The sequence below is a fragment of the Capra hircus genome, chromosome 9 (genome assembly GCF_001704415.2).
Source record: "Capra hircus breed San Clemente chromosome 9, ASM170441v1, whole genome shotgun sequence".
Lineage (NCBI taxonomy): Eukaryota > Metazoa > Chordata > Mammalia > Artiodactyla > Bovidae > Capra > Capra hircus.
In genome coordinates this window covers 66,893,835-66,915,721 of record NC_030816.1, presented here as the reverse complement: position 1 = coordinate 66,915,721, position 21,887 = coordinate 66,893,835, and the positions used below count along the sequence as shown (strand labels likewise).

The 21,887-nt window shown below is 35.9% G+C and overlaps 1 protein-coding gene across 6 annotated transcripts in view; it reads right to left on the bottom strand.

Annotated features, from left to right (window-relative positions):
* ADGRG6 (adhesion G protein-coupled receptor G6) overlaps positions 1-21,887 on the bottom strand; it is a 152,849-nt gene that overhangs the window by 48,750 nt on the left and 82,212 nt on the right. For 4 of the 6 annotated variants that reach the window (XM_018053276.1, XM_018053278.1, XM_018053279.1 and 1 more), the window contains exons 5-10: positions 20,522-20,590; positions 18,252-18,335; positions 12,039-12,124; positions 9,168-9,220; positions 7,557-7,619; positions 4,022-4,164 (exon numbers count right to left, since the gene is read on the bottom strand). In XM_018053276.1, coding sequence (XP_017908765.1) covers positions 4,022-4,164; positions 7,557-7,619; positions 9,168-9,220; positions 12,039-12,124; positions 18,252-18,335; positions 20,522-20,590 — 498 coding nt within the window. The remainder of the gene's footprint in view (positions 1-4,021; positions 4,165-7,556; positions 7,620-9,167; positions 9,221-12,038; positions 12,125-18,251; positions 18,336-20,521; positions 20,591-21,887) is intronic. The other 2 variants (XM_018053277.1, XM_018053280.1) reach the window with 1 other exon arrangement.

Genomic DNA, 21,887 nt, shown 5'->3' with positions numbered 1-21,887 from the left:
TATAAAAGTTTAGAAGCTATGAAAAATAAACATTAGCTGCATTTCATATTTAAGATTGTATCTTAAAAAAATCATCAAATAAAAACATATACTTATGCAAGTATAAAAATGAATCAGACAATACTATTCCAACATAAGTCCATTTGTAGATAAAACTATTAAATAGTTGTTGTTTAGTTGCTAAGTCATGTCCAACTCTTTCGCAACCCCATGGAGTATAGCCTGCCAGGCTCCTCTATCTAAGGACTTCTCCGGGCAAGAATACTGGAGTGGGTTGCCATTTCCTCCTTCAGGAGATCTTCTCCTGCAGTGGCTGGTGGATTCTTTACCAATGAGCCACGAGGGAAGCCCCTAGTAAACCAGATTTATTGGGAAACCAAAAAAACTGACATAAAATGAAAGCTATCCTGAAAAATTCAAAATGTAATTTAATTTTTTTCAAAGAAAAAGCCTATAAAATAGTGCCTCAACAGTTTTGCTGTTGAGTTGCCAGCATGTTTTATAGAAACAACTTCTGGTTGCTCTGAAAGCATGTTTCATCTGGCAATTTGCTGGGGGAATGGCAAGAAGATAGCTGTAGGCCACACATCTTGCACACACACCTTCACCTCAAATCATCCCACTATTGTCTAGAAACTGTCTGAGTGAGAGCTATGACATAAATAACTCAGACTTTACACTTTAAAGATAAAAATAAAATCACTATATCGATAACAACAAAATCTCATATTTCAGTACTGAAAAATAGCAAGTTACACAAAGACTACCGGAAACCGGTAGAGTAGTTACCAGTTAAATATTTAAATAACTTTTCTATCTATATTCTGAGCTTTTCTTTTCCCAATTGGTAGAAATTTTTCTATAGAAGCAAGGTCTGCTGCATTGCAGGTGGATTCTTTACCAGCTGAGCCACAAGGGAAGCCCAACAATACTGAAGTGGTAACCTATCCCTTCTCCAGCAGATCTTCCCGACCCAGGAATCGAACTAGGGTCTCCTGCATTGCAGGCAGATTCTCTACCAACTGAGCTATCAGGGAAGCCCTAAGGATTTCCCTGGTGGCTCAGACAATAAAGCGTCTGCCTATAATGCGGGAGACCTGGGTTAGATCCCTGGGTCAGGAAGATCCTCTGGAGAAGGAAATGGCAACTCACTGCAGTATTCTTGCCTGGAAAATCCCATGGACAGAGGAGTGTGGTATGTTACAGTCCAAGGGATCACAAAGAGCCGACTGAGTGACTTCACTTCACTTTCTACAGAATAACAATACAATATGGAATTTAAGTGGTATAGTAGCATCGTGCTCAGTCCTGACTCTTTGTGGCTCCACGGACTGTAGCCTGCCAGGTTCCTCTGTCCATGGAATTTTCCAGGCAAGAATACTGGAGTGGGTGGTCGTTTCCTCCTCCAGGGGATCTTCCCGACCCAGGGATCGAACTCCTGCACTGACAGGCAGATTCTTTACCACAAGCACCACCTGGGAAGCTCTGCTGCTAAGTCACTTCAGTCGTGTCCGACTCTGTACGACCCCATAGATGGCAGCCCACCAGGCTCCCCCATCCCGGGGATTCTCCAGGCAAGAACACTGGAGTGGGTTGCCATTTCCTTCTCCAATGCGTGAAAGGGAAAAGTGAAAGTGAAGTCGCTCAGTCGTGTCCGACTCCTAGCGACTCCATGGACTGCAGCCTACCAGGCTCCTCCGTGCATGGGATTTTCCAGGCAAGAGTGCTGGAGTGGGGTGCCATTGCCTTCTCCATGGGAAGCTCTAAGTGGTGTGAATTACACGTCCAAGTGTGCAGAGAGAGCTGTTCAGGGATTCCTCAACCTCTGAGGAACAGAGATAAGGCTGGTCCTCATGGGCTCCTTTGTCAGCCACAAACTACATTCATCAAGCTCCTTCTTCTGTGGAGACCCCTATGTGTGAAAGGGAAGCCTTTGTATTCTACTCATCCCCCTGTATCCTTGAGGCACTGGTTCCAGAAAACACATTCCTCTCCCTGCCAGTATACTGATACCTGAGAAAGCTCATTTCCCTTGTGTAAAATGTAGTAACATTTGCAACAACCTACGTACATCCTCCTGTATACTTTATATCATCACTAGATTACTTACAATAATAAATACAGTGTAAATGCTATGTACATAGTTTTAAATACAATGCATACGCTTGGTAAACAGTTGGCCAGGCACGGCAAATTCAAGTTTTGCTTTCTGGAACTGTCTGAATTTTTCCTCCCAAATATTGTCAATCCAAGGTTGGTTGAACTACAGATGCAGACCCCATGGAGACTGTGCATGCTGACACATTAGAGATGAGGGTTTCCTCAGAGAAGCAAGGATGCCTGCTTCCTTGTTGCACTGCAATTCTGGCTGCAGTCATAATCATGCTTTTAGAGGCTGAGGAATATCTGCTTCACTCACTTCAACTTCCTAAGTGTGTGTCTAAGGAAATGTGTCAAAGTTTCCCTTTCTTTTGAGCTCTACTAATTCACCTAGTTAGCTGTCATCATAACATTAGAACGACTACTTTACTTTTTGTTATCCATGTTTTTGATCCATTTATTTTTCTCAAAGATGCCCATCAAGGGGCATTCATTTATTTATTCATGCATTTAAATGCTCAGGAATGTGCTGGTTGCTGGGAAGGAGGTGGGAAGTGAGAGTGTTAAGAGAAAAATAAGATGTATTCTCAAGCCAGAGGAAATTTCTGGTTAAAGGAAATATATATGAGAACACAAACAAGTCCAGTCAAATTCAAGTTTTCTATATGGATGGTACTTTAGGTCTGTGGACAGCACGAGGTGGAGGCTCCCAGGCAGTGATAGCTATTTGTCCATAATGATGTTAGAAAAGGCTTCACAGAAGAGGCGACTTTGGGCTATCCTTCATACCATGTAGGTGATCATCAGGTGGGCAGTGAGAGGGGAGGAAAGAAATGTGGGCAAAGAAAGAAAAGAGCACAGCATGTCTGGGGAAGTGCTGGCGGCACCACGCCTATGGCTGGAGGTTAGGATGTGAGTGGCATCCAGGCAGGAAACAGTTAGGCAGGTAGAACAGGGGAAAGGAGTCCAAAATGGTGGTGGCCACAGACAAGGAAGGGAAAAGCCCACGAAAATGAAACAAAAGAAGGTCCGAGGACCGGAGTGAGGACCTCAGGTAAAACAAACAACACTCCTGGCCGGCCCAATTTACATAGGACAGGCCCAGGGAGAGAGAAACATATAGAGGAGCCTGAGCCAGCTCTCTCTCTCCCGCGCGCTGGGGCGCTCTTCTGGTGTCTTTAGATCAACGTGCCCTCACGCCTCGAAGATGGATTTTCCTGCTATCTTCTAAATAAAATAGAGCCGTAACACTGAGCTGTAACACTGATTTGTCTAAGAGCTATAACATGGTCCATTCGAGACCTGAGAGCTATAACACGGTCTATCTGAGACCTGAGAGCTATGATACGCCGAGGGGGCTTTAATGTCCGTCACTCCAAATCTTTGTTGTGACGAGACAAAGAATCGAGGAACATACACTTGCGTGACAAAAGCCATCTGGGTTTGGGATAACTCCCAGATTTTTGGTCTATTCCTGCATAGATGGTGGTATCATTAACAGAGACAGAGAACATAAGAGAAGAGGATGTTTCATAACAAGAAATTGTCTTTTATAAGATTTACTTTATTGGAGATCCCATATGCACATACACACGCTCTCTTTATTCCTAAAGTTGAAGCGAACTCTGGTCAAGGTTATCTTGGCATTTTGCTCATATTCTTAGTATTTTCACAACAGATTCCTAAAATAGGGTATCAACTTCCATCTGCCTCTTTCATTCCCTTGGATTCATAGGTATCAAGGTGCTATCTTTTATGCTAACCTTGTCACGCATTTGTTAAAAATGTCACCAACATCATCAGAAAAATAGCTTTAAATAAGTAAACACACAAAGGAAGAATATTTTTGTTGATTTTGTTTCAACTTAACCTGTTCTATAGTCACATAAATACATATAATAAAACAATTAAAGGCACTTACCCAGTTGTCTCACATTCACTGTATGTAGCCTCAAGCCCTCATCCAGGGACTCATTATTTCTTAAAAGCTTCTGCTGAATGGTTCTTCCTTCTAAAGTGGGATTGTTGGTAGCATTATAAACCAAAAGGGCCAAAATCACCAACCTAGGAAAACAATTCAGATAGAATTGTTGTTGCCATTGCTGACCAGTCAGATTTTTTTTTGGTGGAAAAACAGAACATTTGCATATGGTAGTAAGAGGGTAACTGTGAAGTGCTGAGATTTAAGAAATACATCAAAGCATTCAAAGACTTCTGTCCCTGTACAAATTATAATGCTAAAAAAGTGTTTAAAACTTATAACCTTAAAAAATCTCAATATGAACATTTTATAGAATACTGCATACATTATCTATCTTATTACCCCATTTCTTTTAATAAATATTTAATATTTTATAGCATACATGCAAGAAAGAATCATATTTGTGGTTAATTCTATACTGTTTCTTTAAAGTCAAAAACAAAGTTTTTTAAGGAAAATTAGAATTTTAACTAATCTGATTAAACAATTAACTTTTAAATTACTCTTATTATTTACTAATATGTTGCAAGCTTCTCCAGAATTGTGATAAAATGCTTTTCTATCTCCATGAAGCATTTACTAGTAATCTGTACACTGAAAAGTTACAAAATAAGTACTTGAAATTCACTCAGTAATTGGCTGGCATGTTACTGAAGAAGTTTATATATTGCTTGAACTGGCTTGTCTTTGAAAAGAAAGTATCTCTATGGGAAGCAGAGATATATATCCTAAAACACCCACCAAAACTCTGGTTCTACAATTTAAAGTAATATAATTTCCTGTTCACTTGCAATCACACACATAGTCAAAAGGGAAAGCAAAAGATGCCAAAGTGAACCCAGTAGCATTGTTTCTGAAATAACTACGAAGTCCTCAGAGGAGAGGCAGTGGCATATTTGATTTATGAAATACTATGGGTATCAACATAAATGAAATAAAGTAGTAACATATTTGTGACACTAAAAAGAAGAAAAATAACTGAAATCTTTAATATTCAACGTTAGGTGAAATTTTAAAATAGCCCTATTTTCCCCCGAAATATCTGTGCTTCACAATTCTCATAGTTTACTCTGAAGAGCTATTTATCTCTAAAATCACTTACTGCTTACTGTTCATATAGACGTCATATTTCAGGATGAGAAAAACGCAGATGTGAATATAATGTTGAACTGTTATAATAATTTTTAAATGACTTATTAAAAAAATATCCCTTGATTAAATTATTACTGGATGCTAAACTTCACCACTCCAGTAACTGAGAACTTAAGAGCTGGCAATGTGAACTTTTACTTTCCTTGAATATTGAGAAAACAGTATGTTTCGGATGGTACTGACCCAAATTCAGCAATTCAAGAATGACCATGCATTTTCACTTCTTATCTGTGTTGTTTCCCTCTCTCATCCTGGAAACTGAAACTATTTTACAGTTCTGCAAAATCCAGTTCTATCTGTTGTTACTATCAGTCATTCTTTAATTGAATAAATCAGTCTCTGTGGCTCTGGTTTCCTGTCTGTCTAGGCAATAGATTATGATAGCATTATCTAAAGCTAGGGTTTGTGTTAGGTGTTACAGTTCAGTTGAAAGGAAAGGTTGGGGAAAAAAAGAATATGTGTAAGACTAGCAGATTGTAACTTTGAGAAAACCTATGAGAGATCACAAAGGTTCATCCATGAGCATAAAAGCAACAGAGAGCAGAAAGGAAAGATGGAGATAAAGATGGTAAGAACAAATTTTAAAGCAATGCCAGAAGCTCATACCAAAGAAAAACAAAATGTACGGATTTTCCCATATACACTCCAAGTTCATTCTCCCTATAATTTTTTATAAAATTACCCACTGGCGTTACAGACAGGAAACTGAGATTCCACGAATTTAAATGTCTTTCCAACAAGAGTTTCTAAGGTGTGGACGTATATTCATGATGACTGATTTTAGTATCATCAGGGAATAGAAGAATCACAGTAAATGGGACCAGAGCATGGGAGCATGTAGTCAGAAATCTTGGCTTCTCACATTGGCTGGTTGATGTTGGGCAATTTATGTGGTCTTAGCTTTGTCACTGGTTGAAAGGGCAGGATGTTACCTACCTTAACATGAAGTTTCCAAGGAGATGCTGTGATGAAGGTTATAAAGGTGGTCAGGATGAGGGTGATAATGCTTTCAAAGGGCATGAGTTTAATATATTTTATACTTCTGGAAAATGTTTTATTTGGTTGTTCTCATCAAATTGCATTATTAGAATCTGAGTTTGAGTCCTATGAAGAGGGGATAGCATTGGAGACACTTTGAACTAGGGCTGCTCCAACTGCAAGACAAAGTGTCCAGCAAAGTTACCCAGATAATTGTGGATCCATTATTCCAGGTTCAATATGATCTAGCAGTAAGGTTTGGAGAAGAATTTATTTGGCTAAATCAAGGAGAAAAATCCTGTTACCATCAAGAAGACAGTGTTAAGATACATTAAATACATTACTCTGATCTTCAGATCATAAAGAAAAAGGAACAATTCTAGAAAATAAACAATAACTTTCCCTAATCAGATGGTCCAATCCAGTCTGTTGAACATACACAGAAATGGTAAATTTGAAATATAATCTTAAAGACATGTGTTTTTCTAATGCATAGAGAAACGTGCGTTTTTCTAATGTATTTTTCTGAATAGAAAAAGAAAAAATAAGAAAACTCTCTGGTCAACTCTCATATGAAATTTTATTACTAGCTTCTCTTATAAGAATATATGACCTGGAAAGAAATATATTCCATCTCTATAGTTGTAAATACACATATCAATTCAGTCAATTGAAACTGAGTAAGAGATGTAAACTTTTACATTTCAGCTGACTTTTTTTATTCTGTGGAGATGCAGTATACTACCTGACACAACTTCATGTATTTTCCTTGGGAGTTTACATTGTTTTTTTCACTACATAGCACTCTTGAACAGTTGGTTTTTAAATGCCCACTATTTATATATGATGAACATAGCTATTAAATTACCTGCTTGCTTAAGTCATGACCTTGATATAAATTTAAAAATGAAGACTTCAGAAAATTAGCTGATGGCTTTGAATGCTGAAAATATTTCAGCACCTATTACCCATATTATTAGATGCTACTGTACATAAGTACTTTACTTAACACTATCATTATTTTTTCTTCTTTGAAGGTCTATGAAATTTCAAATAATAAGCAATAGGTTATCACAAACTGGAATTATCAATACTAAAAATAATAAATGTTCCAATTCTGAATTATTTTTTTATCAGATGTATATTTCTGAGTCGGCTTATATTACAGTTTTAACTATAGGAAAAAAGGAAGATTTGTTCATTAGGGCTAAAGAAATAATTTAAATGTGCTACTCAAAATAAACATTTCTCTCCTACCTCCTTGATTTTATTTCTCTACAGGACATTCAAAACAGAGAACACAAGAAAAGATGTCACATTTTCTACGAGACCTTGTCAACGTTACCTTTGGTCAGTCACAACGCTTCTCCTCACTTTAATCTTGTCCTCTCCAGTGCTCAGGTGAAAACTGTGAATACAAACAGATATATCATTATCAGGGTTTCCCAGGTGGCACTAGGGATAAAGAACCCGCTTGTCAATGCAGGAGATGTAAGAGACAAGGGTTTGATCCCTGGGTCACAAAGATCCCCTGGAGGAGGGCACGGCAACCCACTGCAGTATTCTTGCTTGGAGAATCCGCATAGACAGAGGAGCCTGGCGGGCTATGGTCCACAGGGTCGCAAAGAGTCAGACTCGACTGAAGCGACTTAGCATGCACGTGTGCATATTCATTATCAACCTCATCCGCTGCATGATCAGCAACAGAACTTGAGGAGGTGAGAGGAAGAGGCAGAGAGGATGTTCTAAGCCAGTGTTAGCAAATGTGTCTTTAGAGGTCCTAGTTCCTTCTTAAGCCTGAGACAAATCAGCTCCTTGGCCAAATAAAACTTGGAACTACATGACCTCTCTCTTTCGAAAATTTCGTAACGCATATCAGTACATGAGAGAACCTGAGATGCTCAGATATACAGAAACTTGCTCCTGAACTAATTTCACCCTTTGATCCTCTTTTCTGCGAGATACATTATTGATATATCTCAGGTTCATAGAATACATGTTTAAGGCTTCCCTGGTGGCTCGGACAGTAAATGAGACCTGGCTTTGATCCCTGGGTTGGGAAGATCCCCTGGAAGAGGACATGGCAACTGACTCCAGTATTCTTGCCTGAAGAATCCCATGGACAGAGAAGCCTGGTGGGCTATAGTCCATGGGGTTGCAAAGAGTCAGACATGACTGAGTGACTAAGCAAAGAACAGCACAAATACACTTTAGAAACTGTAAAACGATAAAATCAAGGTGCAGAGGAAGACAGGTAGATAACACAGGTAGAAAATCTCTTCTGCTAGAGATTCATGGAGTATTTAAATAGAAGATTAGTGAAAGTTAATTTTGAAAAGCTAGGATGCAATCCCACTGTAGATGTCTTATTTTATAGAAAAAATGGTCTTCAAACAGGTGCATGCAAACCAGGGAGTGCTCTTGATGATCTACTGGTGTGTGAGAAGCAACTAATTTCTATTTATATTACATGATAACATATATTGGTTAAGTAATATACACGTACACACATGCATACATAAAATTTATTTAAAATTACAAATATATTTTGGGAGTACAAGCTACATTTTTAAAAAAATGATTGGGATCTACAATCAAAAATTTTTTAAACCATTACTGCACTATTGAAGCTTTTTGTGCAAAGCAATGATATAATATATGGAGTTATTTAGAAAGATTATGAGTATAGTGTGTATTTCTGTATTTTCATGTGTATGTGTGTGGAGGTATAACCACAGAGAGAGAGTAGTAGTAAATCAGACACTCCTGTTTATTTGCACGTGGCAGGGGGAGGGAAAGGGGAAGGCGCTATACCTTGCAGCTCGTGGGATCTTAGTTTCTCTAACAGGAATCGAACCTGTGCCCCTTGCAGTGGAAGCAAAGAGTCTTAACCACTGGCCTCTAGGCAAGTCCCCTAGACACTGCTTTCTATTTCTCAATTTATTCTGTCACTTACCTGATATTAACCACATACACAGTGTAGTTCCAATTCTGGAAAGTTGAATTGAGCTGAAAATACAATGGAAATGGTGAGTTTGAATTAACACCTAAAAAAAAAGAAACTTAAATCCAGTTTCTTCTCTCCCCTTAATTGTTATTGGAATAAGACTCTGGGAAAATTCCAAAGAGCTAAAGGAATGAAAGAAAGGTACAGATAACAGTTACTGAGACACTGTATGCCAAGAAATTTACCAATGTTTTTTCTTTCATTCTCACAACAGCTAATGAGATAGGTATTATCTGCACTATCCTCCCACCCATTACACGAAGAAACTAAGTTTCACGGAGATGAAATAGCTCACCCAGCTGCAACCAAGAAGTAACAGATCCCAGACTGGAACCCAAGTCTATCTGAATGGAAACATTATACTTTCCTCTTTAGCCTGTATTATTAGGGCTTTCTCTACAATGGGCTTTCAAGTCAGCTGTAACACTGAGAACTTATCCACAATAGAGTACACAGGAAACTAGCACAATACACACCTTCCACGTTCTTCATTCAACAAACACCGAGGTGCATTAACACATGTTGTTCTAGCAATTATCATCTTATAAGAATATCAGTAGTAAGAAAAATGATAAATTAACAATATAGACCTTTAAAAACAAAGATCAACATTATGGAGGATTGTTATTGACAATTATGTGGTCATTTAACAATTTTTATGGGTCTCAGCACTAAACTTTTTAATGAAGCAAGGGATTCCTCTCCATGAAAAAAAAAAAAAACCTTTCCATATGTCCAATACAATCACAAAATATTTTGATTTCTTTACTGACATGAAATTCTCTTATTTATATATCACCTCCAAAGAGTTTTTTTAGGTCTTGTTTGGCTCAGATGGTAAAGCGTCTGCCTGCAATATGGGAGACCCAGGTTTGATCCCTGGGTTGGGAAGATCTCCTGGAGAAGGAAATGGCAACCCACTCCAGTATTCCTGCTTGGAGAATCCTAGGGATGGAGGAGCCTGGTAGGCTACAGTCCATGGGGTCGCAAAGAGTCGGACACAACAGCCACTTCACTTCATTTCACTTCACTTCATACACACATTTAGCCTTCCTTGTGAGCATTTTTTAATTGAATGTAAATTCTAGGAAATTCTGGAAAGAAGCATTAAATTATTTTTAAATTGTAAATAGTAATAATATGAAATAGGGACACCACTTATACTTTCTCTATTACCAAACACCTGCTTTTGTATCTTACGTCTTAAGGAGAAATGTCCATTTAAGTTTAGTTTCAGATGAAAAATGATGCTATGTTGAAAACCATGCATGAAATAAATACAAATGTAAAATTATACCTTGCCTAAAGCATAAACTCCCCAATGGATGCTGATTTACAGAATTAATAACATTAGAAGTGGTTCATTTGAGAATGAGAATAAAGAATTCTATCTTTTGACTAACACAACATTGAAAATCAACTATACTTCAATAAAATAAATTTAAAAACTTTATCTTTTGAAAACATTCTGACTTTAAAAAAGCAGAAAGAAGAATGTGAAAGAAAATGGGATGCAAGATTAAACTCATTCAGTAAAGCTCTCTCTCCATTTAGAAATTCAATACATCTAGTGTTTGAATTAGCTACTAAGGTTAATATGTCATTCCAGAAAGTTGACAGTAGTACTTTTCTTGGATTTCCACTAGATTTTACTCCCCCGCCTCAATTTTTGTAACAGAGTTGTTAATTACATACTTTTGTTTTCTGTGGGTAACTTGTTGCAAAGGGTACAGCCTTTAAAAATAAAACTATGTCTTCCTACCATTCTTCAACTGTATATACATATACACATATCTGAAGAAAGTACATATAGTTTTATATATATAAAGTATTATCATCACTATCTCTCAGTGTATGGTGTAACATTTTTTTGCTACCGAGGCCACATTTATTAGAAATGCGGCCTTGGTATATGCCCTACCACATAAGAAACCCATTTTTCTTACTTCAGAATGTATACCTAAATGACAAATTACTTTTTCCACAAAAATTGTCTGAACTGTAGTAGTAAATAAAAGCAGTACAGGGTCCCAAAGTATGCTGTAGATAGGAAATAAAATAATAAAAAATATAAACCTATGGGAAATTAAATTTTTCATATTATATCAGAGAAGGAAAAAATCATTAACATGTATTTATAAAATGTATTTATATATTTATATAATGTATATATATAACATGCATTTATAAAATAATAAAATAAAATGTTCAGTTTTTTAAATTAGAAATTACCCAAATTTCCACCAGCAGAATACTGGTTAAATAAATTATAACCCAAATATCTAGTACAGTGTAGAATGGTGTGTACAATATTCTATTTTTAATGTAAAAAGAAAAACATAAGAATGTATAGTCATTTTCTTTTACATTCACAAATTCTTGGGAAAAAAAACAGGAAAAATTCACAGTGATTTTCAAGCAGATCAGTTGGTTTCCAGGCAGATGAGTGTCAAGGATGGGTGGAAGATATTCATGATATACTTTTTATACGCTTGGTTTTTTAATCAAAGACTCAAAAACAGTGCTAAAAATGTACAACTATTACCGTAAATAAAGATACCTCTCAAAATACTTTTCCATTTGTGCTGTTCTTTTCTTATTTGACATAATAGCCCATTAGGCTCACTTTCTTGTCCTTTATTCAACTATACCTCACTTTCTATTCAAAGGTGCAATACTTCACTTACACTTCCATACATTTATAATGAACAGTATCTTTATTTCAGTATGATCTGTGGGTTCAGTTAGACAGCAGAGTGTTTCCCAGATTCCCAGAGATTAGTTTAAAGCCCCCAAACAGAAATTTTACAATCCACTTACCCATTCTGCCACCTTGCTCTGTACTTTCACCTCGGGGTGAGGAAGGATGTTTTGAATCACTATGGAAATTCTATAAATAATCCCATCTGTCCATTGGAAATAGGATTCAGTCCATTAGTTATATTTTACAGTCATACAATTATCAGCTTACATTTATAATGACATAATTTCATACAAGGTCTTCCCCTATGGCTCAGCTGGTAAAGAATCTACCAGCAATGCAGGAACCTGGGTTCGATCCCTGGGTTAGGAAGATTCCCTGGAGAAGGGAAAGGCTACCCACTCCAGTATCCTGGCCTGGAAAATTTCATGGACTGTATAGCCCATGGGGAAGCAAAGAGTTGGACACTACTGAGCAACTAAGAAATGCCTTCTACATAGGTACAGAAATTTTCTGTACAGGTCATTTTCAGTGACCTTGCAACTTTTTAGAAATAGTTATCATTTAGTTTACTTATAGATAAGTCATTGCTTCTAAATTATCACCTATAAATGTTCCTTCATAATTCTTAATTCTATACATTTCTCCCTACTGTCTGTTAAATGATTTTTCATGTATAATTTGATTTCCTGTAACCAAAAATTATCCTTTTCTAACATTATGAAGAATGATAGTTTGAGATGTGAAAACTTGAGTAAGATGATGGGCAGAATTTAATTTGGAAAAGAACAGGTATCACATATTTTTCACCCACAGACCCTTATTCTCTCTATCCTCTTTCCCCTGCCCCACTAAAGCATTTTCTTCTATTTAAGTTGTTGGGTTCATTTTCACCAGATTTTCTCATCAAAATTCCATAAGTACCGTCAATTGTATCAAGTAAAGGAGGAAAAAACAAAGAATATTTGCAGATGGACTTTCAACTGGACTTGCTTGTAAAAGAAAATCCTATATCAGAAGGAAGTTGTGCTTTTTTGCAGGAGAGAAGTGCAATCTTTAAAGTAGTCTGCCATACATATATATATACACATTTTTTTTTAATAAAAATCAAACTGACCAGCCAGGGTTTGCTAAATTTCTCTAGATATGTGCTAAAGGATATCTTACTACAAATAGTAATGAGAAAAAGACTCTTTTTAAATATGGTAGATCATGCAGAGAAAGTATATTGATTCTTCATTATTGTCAATCAATCATCTATCTCCATGCTTAGAAACATGAGTAAAATACACGTTGTTTGTTGTTTAGTCGCTCAGTCATGTCCAGCTCTTTTGTAACTCCACGGACTGTAAACTTCCAGGTTCCTCGGTCCATGGAATTTCCCAGGCAAAAATACTAGAGTGGGTTGTCATTTCCTTCTCCAGGGGATCTTCCCAACCCAGGGATCAAACCTGTATCTCTTGCATTGTAGGTGGAGACTTTACTTCTGAGCCACTGGGGAAGCCAAAATATGCATAGCAAATGTAAAACTGTATTATTAAAACAGTGGGGAAAAGATTTAATGAAGATTTGGGGGAAGTAGTACATAAAAGTACAAAAGTATATCTCCTAGGAACTCCCAAATCTACCAAAATGCAAATTCCAGTCACACTCCTAAAGGAATGTTTTCCAGTATAGGGGTCAGAAACTCATGCTTAAAAAAAAAAAAAATCACCACTCCCAGATGTAATAATATGTCTATGAGATCAGTGTAAGTCCAAGGATATTTATTTAATTTATGCATACTAAGTTATTGGAAGTCCAGCTTCTAAAACTCTTCAGATATTTTAATAACCTTGACTTTATCTTCCTTTAAAAAATATTCTGAATGAAAAATTACAGGCGTGTATGTAAAATAAATGATAATTAAGTCAGGCAAACAAACAAACAAATTTACACTGTAGACCTTATCATATCAAATCGTGGACATTCTGAATGACTCAGAGGGAATTTAAGTTCCAGAAGTCCAAGATGCTACACCAATGTTAGGAATCAAGGGGTATTCTGTGCATGTTCCCTGATGCCAGTTAAGTATTAAAACTGACGAGCTACCACTAGATGGAGACCTAAAGCATGTGTCTGTGTTAGGAATTACAGTCTTGCCCTCTCAGGAGAATCCTGCAAAATATTAAAAATGAGTATTTTTAATTACTCACATTTCTGAAATCCCATTTAAGATTTTTTTAATTTAAAATATTTCTCACTTTTTTTTCTAATTCACTGTTGTTATAAATGAGAAAGACATTCCATATCAGAGTCAGTCTAAATCCCTATAGGACTCTTCCAGTATTATGTTGTTTATGGCAAATAAAATCTATGACTATACCAAACAACCTACCCCTAAGTGTTGGAGATTCGCCCATGCTATGGATCTTTTTTCATATAGTCCTGCTTCAGAGGCCTCAGAATGAGATATTTATATATTCAGCAAAAATTATTCAATGCTGTCTACTTTTTATACTTATTTAAAATTTTTGGGTAATGCAGTCAACAAGTAATCCAAAGAAATGTGCAAGAATGAATTGTTAAAGCAAGATAAAATATCCACTGAAGGTCTGGTGAGAAAGGTTTTGGACTGCAGCGAAATAACTGGCTTAGGTTAAAGCATCTGCCTCCAATACGGGAGACCCGGGTTCGATCCCTGGGTCAGGAAGATCCCCTGGAGAAGGAAATGGCAACCCACTCCAGTATTCTTGCCTGGAGAATCCCATGGACTGAGGAGCCTGGTGGGCTGCAGTCCACGGGGTCACAAAGAGTTGGACACGACTGAGTGACTTTACTTACTTAAGCATTGCCACTGCAGAAAATGCACAATTGAGACACCTCAATGCAGACTTTTCCAGGTCATCCTGGTAATCAAGTCACCTTCTCCTATAAATCCTATGGTTTCTCAATAAGAAAGCTATTCACAAATCTTCATCTGTTCCAGAGACTTCAAAAGCTGTATGTATTGTCCTAATAATGACATCCCAGTCTAAAGAATGCGTGACACTTTTTTCCAATTAGATGACTCTTCCAGCCCCACAAAACTTCAAAGAAGAAACCATTACTTGCCATAACAGATCTGGTATCAAAATATATGCCTGGCTGTAGATCTTTTCCTTTTTTAATTTTCTTAACATTCTTCTCAGAATTTTTTGGAACATTTAGAAATGAGATTATTCTCCATTCAAGGGAATGAAGTAGGTTTGAACAGGTGGGTTTTAAAACATATACTTGAAAAGATAGATTTTAAAGTAAAAATTAAATGCTATTTTACATTCAAGATGACTCCTTTGACTGGTGCAGAGGGAATTATAGTAGACAGTGGCATTTATTATATGACTAGAGTACTGCTCATCACACATACAATTTCTTTAAGTTATTTGGTATATAAAGCTAGATTGATTGTTGGGTCCACATGAATACCCTGAGAGTGAATTTTTTGAGTAGTGAAATGTATGTGAGAAACTAGAAGCAGTGATACAATTTGCACTTGTAGGTTTTTAGAAGAATAATAAGGACTAACAGAGTCAGTTCCTTACTTTGACTGCTTGTGCTAACCTCACAAAAGTTTAACATTCAGCCACAGTACAGCGATGCTTCAAGCATGGAACATATGATTTGGAATGGAAATAATAATACGTCCAAGAGCTTTTCTTGGGAATGCAGTAGAAAAGGCACAAAGGTTATTTGTGGGAATACCTAAATTGTTCCTCATATAGAAATATGTTTGTGAAAAGTAGCTTAAAAGATAAGATTTTCTTAGTATATAATCTGAACTATCAGATTAAAATCCTATTGAAAAATAACAAACAAAAAAAAAACTTTATGCAAGGGAATAGGGACATTTCACTAAAGCCATGAAAACAAATTCTCTTGATATACTCAAAAAATACATCTGGATTGCCAAACAATTTAAATCCCTCTTCCCTCACCACACCAGCAAATCATGACTAATGAATTAGATTTCTTTGATAGTAGATTTCTTTGATAGTGCAGAGTTTATAAGACTGGATAAGGTAGATAACAGATCTGATAGCTGTGTATCTTTCTTATAGTGAACAAAACAGCATTCTCTAATATATCAGATCTGAGCCCTGAGAATGTTTACTACATCAGTTTCCCAAGAAAAGTGTATTTGAAATTGCTGATAGCATGTGAATGATCTCAGATAGTCTAGAATAGGACATTAAATCCTATTTATTCACAAGGTAAACAAGTAATTCTCTTTTCAATTATTTCAAATTTAACTATACCAAAGACAAAAAACTTAATTACAGTGGGTCTTGGAACCCTCCCTTTTAAAAAAAAATAATGAAGGCCTCAAGTGCTGAGATGTGAGAAGGCAATCGGATATAGAGAGAATTCAGTAGCATTGTTTTCATTATATTTATTTTCACTTTACACTTCTATTTTAAGACAAGCAATACTAGTTTCAGTTTACAATTGTGATATTTTCCCATATAAATATAAATGTTTAAGTTAAAAAGTGAGTCAATTTCAGGGGGAAAAAATCTATTATAAATAGTAGAGATGGTTCAAGGATGTGCTAAAATTGAGATGCTGCACAAATTTGAGTACACAATTTGAGATTATTTCTACAACATGGGGACTTTCAAATATTTTTAAGTGCTCAGATTACATTTTTATGAAGAATGATCTGAATTCAAGTTTTCTTTCTTTAAAGTAGCCAAATCAAACCATTTGAACTGATTCTAACATTTGCTTTTTTTGTTGAAACGCCCATGAAGGTTATGACGCAGAGAGAGATGGACTGAACAAGGCTCTCTTCAAGAATGTCAGAAATGACATGATTGAGTGAATACAGCTCCACTCCACCAAGTCGAGGACTCTGAAGCATCATGTAAACGTTCTTGGGCAGTAGAGGATGTGCCAGTCCTAGAGGGCGAATGCCACAGAGGCTCTTTGTATGTTCATACAAAGAGTGAAATACTTAGTTAGAATTATAATATTCCCATCTACTGGCTAGAGTCCATGTGAAATATGCACTGGAAATTTCAGCTGCTTTTGCTTTCTTGGGGGTTGCTGGAATTTTTGCTCCATCATAAATCTCCTTGGCGTAACTACCAGAATAACCATAAACACTTCCCTGAATCAACGTCTTTATAACCCTAATGAAATTTATATCTACGTTTCATGTAAAATATTCCATACTTTCAATTTAAATGTCCTTACAGAGGAAGTTGATGTAACCCCCAAAGCCAAAAGAAAAAATGAAAAAAAAAAAACTATGCTCTTCTCTGGGTTTCTCTTCTCTGGGTTTTGGTCCCTGGTGATACATCACAGATGTCTTGGCCTTGCAAGTTAAATGATTGAGGTTGAGAAAATTCCTTTGTTTCTAATACCTCATATTTGAGAATATTACTGTGTTTGAGGCAATGATGTGGTCACCTGATTGGAATTTCTCTTTTTCAGAAGAAACTGAAACCACTTACTCTGAATTACCAAAAAGCTATATATGTAGTCAATATAGGTAGCAGATTAAATAATCAACCTGACATTTCCCCAGTTCATTTCTTATCTTACGTAACTTTGCAAATTATAAATAATATAAACAGAAATGTATTTGTACAAGGAAAAAACAGGAAGTATTGGCAGTTACTTGAAGTTTTGTCAATCAAAAACTGATTTATGATTTAGTTAATATCCAATCACATTCTAAATGTGTGCATGTGTGTGTGCGTGTTAGTTGCTCAGCTATGCCTGACTGTTTGCGAATCCATGGACTGTAGCCCACTGAGCACCTCTGTCCATGGAATTCTCCAGGCAAGAATACTGGAGGTAGCCATTATTTCTCAACAAATAAAAACAAAGAGCAAAGTATTACCATATAAAAATTATCTAAATGTCACAAATGTTTGAACATAACGTTGGCCTCAGTGAGAAATTAAATTACTAAAATTATGTAGTTTTTTGAGATTGCAAAATTCTTTAAAACAGGTTTTTTTTAGCAAATAACCTGAAAATGCCATAAATATTTTTCTTCTTGGCTCTCTAGTATAATGCAAACTCATTCCATTTAATTAATGTCTTTCCCTGAAAGCTTCCTTTGAAAGAAATTTTTGCTAAAATTCAGAGATGTGTTACTAGATGCGTACTCATTTCATTGGTTATTTGGGGAACTCAAGGCAATCAAATGATATTTATTTTACTAGTCTTGCAAATGTGCAAATGTACCAATTGATTTTAACAACAGACAATTTGTTGGAACATTAGATATTTCCATCTTTGGAATACAGGTGTTCATCAAGTCAGACATACTACAAATATAAAAGGTAATGATTTCTTACCATTCCTTTGTTTATCGGTTCTGTTAGTAACAGGCATGTTAGTGGTGACAGTGGGTGATGCAGTACTAGGAGGGTTTACAGTAGCTGGTAATAAAGATGAGAAAGATGTAATTTTGCAAAAAGCACATGAAAGTTAATATGGATAAGCAATCTCTAATTGATGCATGAAAATATATAGAGGAGGAACAGAAACCATTTCTTGCCACTAAACACAAGTTTCAAGGTTATAATGTATAAAATGAAGCAATGCCTTCTATAGCACATTAAGAATCTATTCCCATGGTCTTTGGTGCCATCTTGTACAAGAGTCTGGAACTGGCACAAAGAGAATGGAGAAAGAACATTCGGATTCTAGACTTAAGTTTGCTATCAAGAGGCTGATGATCACACAGCAAATGAAGAAACCTTCCTAGAACTCAGTCTCCCAAGTCTATAAAAAGAAAGGCTAGAGAAGGAAGTCTGAACACCACCTGTCAGCTTGAAAATTATCTAAACTAAGTTAGTCTTTCTGATACACTGAGAGTAGCAAAATAAAATTTCAGAAGAAAATATACTTCTCCTAGAGAAGATAAATGTGAAGAAAAAGAAGAGAATGAAATGTGTGGATGACATCAATCGTCTAAAGATCCCAATAACTTTACTAAACAATGATGGACAAAATGGATTTCGTAAGGGCAAGCCTTACAGGAGGGATTTTTCAAAGCATTATGTCAAAGCTATGTTTCTGATTCTACTAAAACTCAAAGATTAAACCCTATGTAATGTTTTGATAATATCTAAGGGATTCTGGAGGAACAATGTAAGTAGTATACATATAATTTTCCTTTAGTTTATCTTAGGAGTATATTTGTATAAGATGTACATTTCTATGTACAATAATTATTTGTTACATATTTCTTTTAAATGGGCTTCCTTGGTGACTCAGATGGTAAAGAATCCATCCACTTGCAACAAGGGAGACCTAAGTTTGATCCCTGGGTAGGATCTTTTAATTAGAAAAAAATTACCTAAATTTGAAACATTTCAGTAATTATAAAAAGAATTACCTTCCAAAGGATCTTTAGAAAATATTGAATTCCTTAATCAAAATTATTCTTAACTAAAATAACTTTTTCATTCAAAAATAATATACAACACTTAAGAATGAGGATTCTTTTTGAAATCTTTTATATTTTTAAATTGTGAACAATCAGTTACATTTATGTAATGCAAAATACATCTAAGTCTCAGATTAAAAGAAAAAAAAATTCATGGCTTGAACTAAGCAAAATAAAGGCTTTTTAAAATTTCATTTAACTATTTTAAAACCACACTGAGTTCATCAAAAGAAACTACTTAACGGCTTTATTATCTTAAGGTATTCATCAACAATAATATCAAGAAATAATGTCTCAGGAAAGAAAAATAATAATGAGTTGCACCCTTTCTCCCTGCCTACCCTACTTCCACACTGGAACTATAAAAGAGAGCTTAGGTTTCCATTCATTTAGTCTCACTTCTAACCTGTCACTTTAATCCTGTGACCTTCTTAATAAAAGATCCAGTTTTACAAAAGGCATGGTCATGATTCTTAATGTGGCATATAGAAATGCTACTTCAAAAAGAAGTATATAATAGAATAAATGGATGGAAATGGGTCATGGATAATCAGAAGAAGCAATGATAAAATTAAAGCAAAATATTTTAAAATTTATGCAACTATGGATTATTCAGCATGCAACTATTCAATACATAATATACAATTATAATACTGATCATAGTATGGTCATTATGCACTGTAATAATTAATAAAATTACATTCATATTAGTAATAAGATAACTATTTTTATCTTAATATTTAAGTTACATTGCACATCATAAATTGGCTCATGGCCTTGTCTTAAACTTAATTGACTATTCAACTTAATTTTTCCTCTTGTTTTTTAGACATGAATACTTTTTCAAAATATTGTATTGCTATATTTATACTGGACAATATTTTTGAGAGGAAATAGAGGAAAAAAAATGAAGTCAACCCTTCCTAATAGCATATAATTATTCACATTTTAGAAACTCAGTGCTTTATGGAAATGTGGTCATCCAGTGTGTGAATGCATTCTTTCTCAACACTGTGCACCCACACAACTAAAACACATCCAGAAATTCTTCTGGTTTGCTGGTTTCTGGCTTCTCAAGTAAAAATGAAGATAAAATTCAAAACAATGACAACTACATTTTCCAAAACAGCAAGTAAGAAACAGACATGCCAGAGGACGATGTTGACTCCCTACCTTGGCAGAGGGTCCCCAAATCTGCACAGCTGGCTAGCTCTGCTGCTGGGAGTGGAATCAGGTAGGAACCTTGATCAACACAGAAAGATTACACAAATATGACTTATGATTTAGTGATATTATCCAAAAAAAAAGTCATGAATCATTTGGTTGGTGTAAAAGGAGCAGCCCTGGAAGAGTCCACCAGTAATATTTTAACATCAAGAACGTCTGTGTCTTAATTTCCACAAATGTAAAAATCAAGCTACTGAAATTTCTCTCAAAATGTTTAACTCAATCTACTGACCTTAACCACACATCAAAGGGAAAGAAGTGCTACTACCCCTTAAGCTGTGCATAAAGAGTTTAGGACCTTTTCACAAAACAAATTATAAAGCTTTGGTGGAAATTCATACAAATGAAATAATAAGAACATGAAAGATAACGTTTCAAAAGTGAACATGGATATTATTAATGCTCATAAAACACATACTTTTGGTTCACAGGTCCTAGCACATACTAGCTGCAATTCCAGAAATAAGTTTCCGTGACTTCAAGCTGGTCTCTGTGCCTTTTTATTTCAAGCTTTGCCTGACTCATCTTCAGCAGGAAACAAATTTTGAGCTGATTTTCTAGTAGCAATAGTGGATTTTCTCTGTTGCACTAAATCTCTCTTGGCTATTAACAGGCTTTTATCAATAGGTTGAGGCTGAGGGAGATGGGCTAAACATCACAAAGCATATTTTACTATGATTAAGGACAGAAGAATAAATACAAACATGTACATACACATAAATCTTTGGCCACTTAATGCGAAGAGCTGACTTACTGGAAAAGACTCTGATTCTGGGAAAGACTGAGGGCAGGAAGAGAAGGGGGAGAAAGAGGATGAGATGGTTGGATGGCACCACGGACTCAAAGGGCATGAGTTTGAGCAAACTCCGGGAGATAGTGAAGGACAGGGAAGTCTGACATGCTGCAGTCCATAGGGTTGCAAAAAGTCAGACATAACTGAGTGACTGAACAATAAGAAAATGCACATATATATACATACACACATTATTGAATTTTTAAAGAACATTTCTGTAATAGTAACTATATTCTAATATTTAAACATTTTCCAAACTTCCTGTGGCAATGGTACACGAAGACAGAGCATGTACATGAGCCAACAAAAGATGTCTAATTAGATTAACTGTGTGCATAAGCAGAAAGCATCCCAACAATTTAGCACCATCTCAGGAGCATACTGTCTTCATTCTTAATTGCCTCAAGGAACTGGCCCAAGAAAGAAATCATTTTATTTTAGAAAGAGCCAACCCTTGGGCCTCTGGTCTGTGATATTAGCTGGCAAGATTTTATTATAGACCTTTACATGTTCATTCAA